This window comes from Buceros rhinoceros, unplaced genomic scaffold (genome assembly GCF_000710305.1).
Source record: "Buceros rhinoceros silvestris isolate BGI_N320 unplaced genomic scaffold, ASM71030v1 scaffold15652, whole genome shotgun sequence".
Lineage (NCBI taxonomy): Eukaryota > Metazoa > Chordata > Aves > Bucerotiformes > Bucerotidae > Buceros > Buceros rhinoceros.
The window spans coordinates 76,031-82,905 of record NW_010397587.1 but is presented as its reverse complement, the minus strand read 5'-3'; the positions used below and the strand labels follow the sequence as shown (position 1 = coordinate 82,905).

At 37.5% G+C, this 6,875-nt stretch overlaps 1 protein-coding gene across 1 annotated transcript in view; it reads right to left on the bottom strand.

Moving 5' to 3' along the window:
* Positions 1-1,362: 1,362 nt before the first annotated feature.
* The window catches only part of LOC104502350 (utrophin-like), a gene marked incomplete at both ends in the record, with an annotated part of 74,270 nt that continues 68,757 nt past the window's right edge, over positions 1,363-6,875 (bottom strand). Inside the window, 2 exons of the mRNA XM_010146314.1 lie at positions 1,363-1,449; positions 2,955-3,063. Coding sequence (XP_010144616.1) covers positions 1,363-1,449; positions 2,955-3,063 — 196 coding nt within the window. The remainder of the gene's footprint in view (positions 1,450-2,954; positions 3,064-6,875) is intronic.

The window sequence follows — 6,875 nt, the reverse complement described above, 5'->3', positions numbered from 1 at the left end:
TGGTGTATTGTAACATCATCTGTTCAAAATGCTCTGTTCTGGAACTCACTCGGATGCTCAGGCAAGACTGCTGCACAGTGTTGCACACCTGTCCGGTTCTGATACTTGAGCTGCATTTTCTACTGACTGGTGTACACACACACACCCCCCTGACTTGTGCTGACTAGCAAAACTAGCTACTGACTTCAAGAAGAGCTGCTCCTTAGAATCAAATCCTTAATTTGCAAAACGATGGGCTCTGAACTATTGAACTCGCTGAAAATCTCAAAGGACAGCTGAAACAGGACCTTTTTTGCTAGAGCCTAATTTGCTTTCACAAAATGTGCAAAATGCATCTTCTGCGACGCAGTTCTTCACAGCCAAGTAATGTACACGTGAGATAAAAGGGGTATTTTAATAGGGTTCACTGAGTTTATGAAACAGAATAGAGTTCAGCCTTGATGCTTCCACAATAACTGGGCATAAACAGCCCCCCTCTCACTTGTGCCTTTTAAAACTGACCCTCATTTCATTTGAAATAAATGTTGAAAGTTTAAGAATATATTAAAGCTTTCACTACTATTTCTCTAAGACAAATTAACTGAATGTGTAGATATGTATGTATGTATTTATTTTTAAAAAATACACTGAATAACAGAGTTGCTTCCTTCACCCCCCCGCCAAAACTAATGATCTGTATGAAACACTGCTGGAAAGAGAAAAATCTACTGACTCTTGAGAGTGCAGTGACACTCTGGAAGGAACAGAAAAATGGAAATGTATGTCAGCTGATATAAGCCAAGCATAGGAAACTAATTGGTTTTCCTTTTGATCTCTCTTTAATAGACACTGAATAAAATATCAACTTCCAATGCATTTAAGCAGGGAAAGGTGTTATGTGCTGTGTTAACAGTTATTTCCTCTGGTCAATTAGTTTAATAACTAGTTCAATAATTAGTTCAGGCAGTCAGGATTGGGTTATGGACCCTCCTGTTGCCTAAGGCTGTTTTTTCAAGCTTTATTAGAAAATCAGCATTCCGAATTTCTGAATCTACATTCACTGAAGTTCTACATAAGGTTTATATCAACAGCTAATAGGATTCTATGTCGCTCTTCCCTTATGTGGGCACAGTTGAAAATTCCATCTATACAGGGTTTTTTTGTAGGGAATCACTTCCACTTAAAACATGAGAATATTTGTTTGTTTGCCTTCATAAATAGTGTCTCTAATTGAGGAACTCTGAAGAATATCATTATGTAGCTTGACAAGAAATCTTATCAAATTCTTTTTCCTAATCCATACCACAAGAATGACTTTTTTTTTCTTCACAGGACCGCCTCAAATTCAATACTGTACTCAGAGACATATTTTGTTATACTTACAGCAGCAAGCTGGAAACGTGCTGTTGATTTGTTCCATAACATCTGTTAGATCTGTGTTGGTATCATGAGGTGGAACTAACAAGTCATCTGCAGATATGCCAACAAAAAAGAGCAATTAATTGGGTTACTAGGAAAAAAAAAAAAAAAAAAAAAAAAAAAAAAAAAAAAAAAAAAAAAAAAAAAAAAGAACAACATTCTGAAAGCCATCCTCACCCAACCATCCAGTTAAATACTCCTTTGTATTTCAAGGAAACCACAACCTGAAGCCTTTCTAACTTAATGTGCAGGAACTGCCATTGACAATTGCCAGTCTTGCGAGAGGTGAAAGTTCCACTATTGATTTGCAGCAGAACTCATTTCTCTTTTATTAAAGCTTAACCATCGCACCCAAGATTTAACCAGAGGAAATTGTCAAGAAGGAGCAGTACATAAGAATTTACAGTTAGAATAAATAGAAGGTTTATAAGATGAGGGAATTATGCTCAGTAGCTGCTCAATTAAAATTCTGTTCAATTTTCAGATGATTTGTCATGTAACTTTCAGAACAAATACACCATTCTTCTGAAAAAAAAAAAAATCTTTTGGATGATCTTTATTCAATATGTACCAGTAATTTCATTAGTGTTAAAATCCTCCTTGCCATTTTTAAATGCTGCTTAAAGTTAGCCAAGGGAATGGTTAGCGAACACGACTGGCTCTGTTCCTGGCAGTGTTATTAGACAGCAGCTCTCATAAATCTACCATTGCATTAAATCAGACTCAAAGAAGTTTGGTGGTTTTTTTCCAGATAAATGAAGAACACATGTCAATTCTGAATGAAAACTTTTCAGTACGCGAGAGAATATTTTTTCTGTTTTCCACAGAAATAAAGTAATGTTTTACTCTATAACACAAAAGCTTGAAAACAAAACCAGGGAGGAAATTGCACTTAAAGATAATTTGAGAAAAATCTTATTTTCCCCCCTAATTTTAAGCATTTAATGGTCTAACGTTATTTCTGCTAATTGCCAGTGGAAGTAATGAGCTCTGATATTGGAGAATTTAAAACCATCTTTCAAGAGAGAAATCCCCTTATGTGCAGAGGCTGTATGCTTAAATACTCAATAATTCCTAAAGATGTGAAGTCTTTGAGGGGTGAGGTCCTCAAATACCAGGATAAGCAAAGAGTACATGAGAAATTTTAAAGCAGCCATCAGGAAGCTTCAGTTACATGTTTTGGACATTTGTTCCCGTATCTCACATACATGTGTGCCCTGTAGGACAAGCAGCCGTTGGTCATTTCAGTCCAACAGAATCTGGTTTCCCCTTCAGTGAGGATGGATTTGCCCAGTAAATTTACTTGCTCAAAATGGACAGGACCAAAGAGTCTATTGACAGAAATCTGTGATTCAGAGTCACATGGGTTCTTGTGACACTGCAGCTGTTTGCAAGTGTGGGGAAGCAACAGCTCCAGCTGCAGTAAGTCTTCTTCCCAGCAGCATCACAACGATCAGTTCCTTTTTATTTATACATCTTTTCAGAAAGACTCCAACAAACCTGCTCAGGAATTACCTACACACCCACGTAGCACATTATCTCATCAAAACACTCACCTGTCTGATGAAACTGTGAGCTTGCCTCTTGCTCGAGTGGGTAACTGAGAGCAGGGTGCTGGGGCGAAGCACAGGGGGAGGCACCATTAACCCGGGAGTCTGATTCGGGCTACGTTAAAGACAATAATACCCAAAGTTAGATAAATTGTATCTACAGAATTTAAGTGTGGGCTCGTATGCAGTCATCCCACTCCTTTCATTTTTTTATGTGTTTGTTCTTGTTCTCCAAACTATTGAAAGTGGGCTTAGATCTGTACAACCATTAGGGGGTGGAAAAAACCAAACCAACAACTTGTTAAAAGAAAATTTAGACTTACTTCAACTTACTAAGGTAACTCTTAAGAGACTCCAGTTGTTAGTCTTGTTAGAAACAACGTTCTGTCGCAAACACGCACCATAGAAACAGAGTGTGACATACAACCCAAACAGTCTGCAGAGGCTCTTGGTCCGGCAACACACAAGGACTAAACAATGATATTACTGGGGTTGTATATGCATGTATGGATATATACATACATATCACAGAGGACATTCAGCTAAGGTCTCCTAAGAAGCTTTACTGGGATGACTGATCATCTTTAGAAACAACTGTTCAATCATGAACAGTTTTCCAAGATTCCTTCACAATCAAGACAAGTGGAGACATACGATTCAAGAGAACTCTGCTAAATCTAAAAAGTGGTGGCTGGCCATCGCTCCTGCTGATGCTGCTTCTCAGTAAGGTGGAGGACATCAAATTTGCAGGAAAACTATGTACTCCAGAAAATTATGAGAAGGAACCCATATATTTTGAGTACTGTGTAGTAGGCAAGCCTTTCTGGACTTTTAAATTCACCTGAAGAATCAAACACCTAAGTTCTATCCTACATTCAGTTGTAACCAAGTGCGTGCTTGAGATTATGTATAAGTATGCATAATATGAAATAAAATATAAAAAGATAATAAGACTTTTTCACTATAACAACTCAGAATTATTGGAAGTTCATGCATTTTTCCCCCCTTCCTTCTTTCATGCAAGAAATCCTTTGAGGAAGAGAGTAGTAATAATACAGTATTTGAGCTCCAGAACGATTGTTCTGAAAAAACAGAAGCATGTGAAATAGTATTTACATCAGAGGCAGTTACAGAATCTTATCTGAAATAGTTGCCCCTATCATTTACTTTTTTCTCTGCAAATCATCAAATTACTTCCAAACAGCTTAAAGAACAGGTTAAGTAAATCTGTCAAAAGCTGATACAAAAGTAATAATAATAAAAAAGTCATTACTTTTACGATGTTTTTGAAACTGAGATGGAATGAGTATCTAGAATGGCTGTGAGACTCAATGCTAAGAGGTAATATACAGAATGGCAATTAATTTCTAGCCAAGTTTGCTCCTTTGCAGTCCACAGCCTTAAATGCAACGTTCAATTTCTTTGCAGCTTCTGGTTTTTAAAAAAACACATCTCCAACAAAACTGAAGATTGTTGACCAATGAAAGATAACTTTACTTCCATACACAGCAGTGAGAAATCGGAGGAAATGTTCCCTTGAGTACACAGCAAATTTTTTTCTCCTCCAAATCTTACCTCTCAGCATGACAATACCAACTTCCACTTTGAATAAAAGAATAAATCAAGAAATATTGCTCTGCATATAGAAGACAAAGAAAAATGGATACGTTTTAAAGCCAAGGATTTTACCTTCAAGAACTCCTATGAACAGTGAATGCCTATCAAGTAATAGTTAAGTAATTTGCTATTCAGTATCTGGCTTCAAACCAGCTACAGGTCTAGGTAAAATGGGTGTGGCGATTTTAAATAGGTCACACCTGCAGTAACTATCCCCAAGTAGTTCTGTAATTCTTCTGTTCAAGGAGAAGTCAGAGCTATAACGGTAAGGAGATGAAGCAAACTCTCCAAGAGTTAAGAGTATTTTAGCACACAACAACAAGGCTAACTCCAGAGACAGAGTGGCTGCTTGCCCAGCCCACAAACAGATTGACAGAATTTGAAGCATCCAAAATGCAAACTTGCACCTGGTCTGGACCTCTGTCCCTCTTCAAGCAGTAACTGTGGGTAAATGGTGCAGAGATGACTGAGGGTAATTGAGGAAGGACACAAAACTGCAACATATAGACTAGATCAAGGATAGGCACAGGCAAGATTAATAAGGACAGAAAGCAGATGATGCCTACGAAACTTCAGTAATGAGTTAGTAGTGAAGGTTATTTAGTATCATTTAGGAGTGCTGTTGCAAAGGACAAAAAAAGCCCTACAGAGTAGGAGGACTCTAACAGCAGATAAACAGAGCAAACAATACATACTTGGAATACTTTAAATTGATGTACCATAGTCCTGCAGCAGTCAGAATTAAATATTGCAGTTGGATTTTAAAAAACACACAACAGAAACCCCATCCCCTTCTAATCAGAGGACAATGTTTGATGATTTCATTTTCATCTAAATACACTGATAAATGTTACACTATATAATTCTAGTGACTGCAATAAGAAGAAACACCAAACCAAACCTCTCTTCTCCCAAAAAATCAGGGCGGTACAGTCAAGCAGAGGAAGAGTAGGGTTTGGAGAAGAAAGGGAAGCGTTCTGGTAGAGGCATAAATGCCTTAAATGTAATAATCAGATACTGAAAAATGTTACATGCAAAATAGTTGAGGATATAGCTGCATGTATTTACATGATTTAATAGTTTTACGGGGAGCAAACCCTAGAAAAAACTGGAGAAAATCATGTTCTATTTGACCCCAGTTGCATAATACCTACAAAATCTGATTACTTCTGTCGTCAGTCCATTCAGGCATCATGAAGTTTACATGTTCTTACTCAAAAGAACCCAGCAGACAACCCTTAGGCAGAAACCATATGAAAATAGTCCTAGATGTTACTATATTCCTGCTTCTTCTTCCTGAATAAATAAAAGCAGGGATACCGAGCGTGCCTCTCTAGGGATGTGGGGGAAGTTTCTACCTCCAGTTTCTGGGAATTTTCAAACTTCATTTCATGCAAAACTAAATAAAGGTATGAAGGGACAGATAAGTTCTTTCCAGAAAACTCTGAAAATGAAGGATTTTTCTGTATCACAGCAGTTTTTAAAGCATTTCAAAGGAGGTATTTATTTTAACCAGTTTAGATCTCAAGTACCTTATTTCACTGTGCCTCCTGCTGGTGTCTTTCCCAAAGAAGAGCCTGAAGTGTTCTGCAGCTTAATGGATAGATAAGACATACCCATTCTTCTCTTGACTTCTGTTGCTTTTGGTAAAGAACAAAACACCTCCCTGCTCAGCTTCTGAAACCTCAGAAAGGCCAATTCCCTTATCACCTCCATTACACATTTCTTCGTGTTCCAGACTTACTCGCCCAACCACAAAAGAAATCCTCATCTCTTTTGATAAAGCTCCTCTGTTTCCAGTGACAGAGGGAACTCACTCCCTATTTACTCTTAGATTCTGATCTTACAGCTCCTGTTAACTTCAATATCAATTCCAGTATGAAACCCCTATTCAGTAGCATAAAAAAATCCAAACAGACTTTAAATGCCCTTCATAATTAGGTCTTATTTCTACTTTGCACAGTATTTTTGCACTATCCAAATGGGCCAAAAAAAGAAAAATGAAAAAGAATTCTGTATTTTTTTTTCTCTGCATGATTAACAACTTGGTATCAAAGTTGTCACTTGCCAGCTCTATTTCACCTTCCTCCTTGGCACTATAATCAATCAGGCAGACAAAAATGACAACACTGCGTGACAGCTACCAATCCTTTGGGCTTGCTAAAATAAAAATAGTATGTTAATTTCAGAATCATGACCTGAAGTAGACAAATGTGCAGTGGGGACACGTGCGTGTTTCTGCTGAAGGTGCTCTCTAAAGAATGTCCTAGAGTACTCTCATCTAGATTAAACAGTTCCTACAGGAAAGTT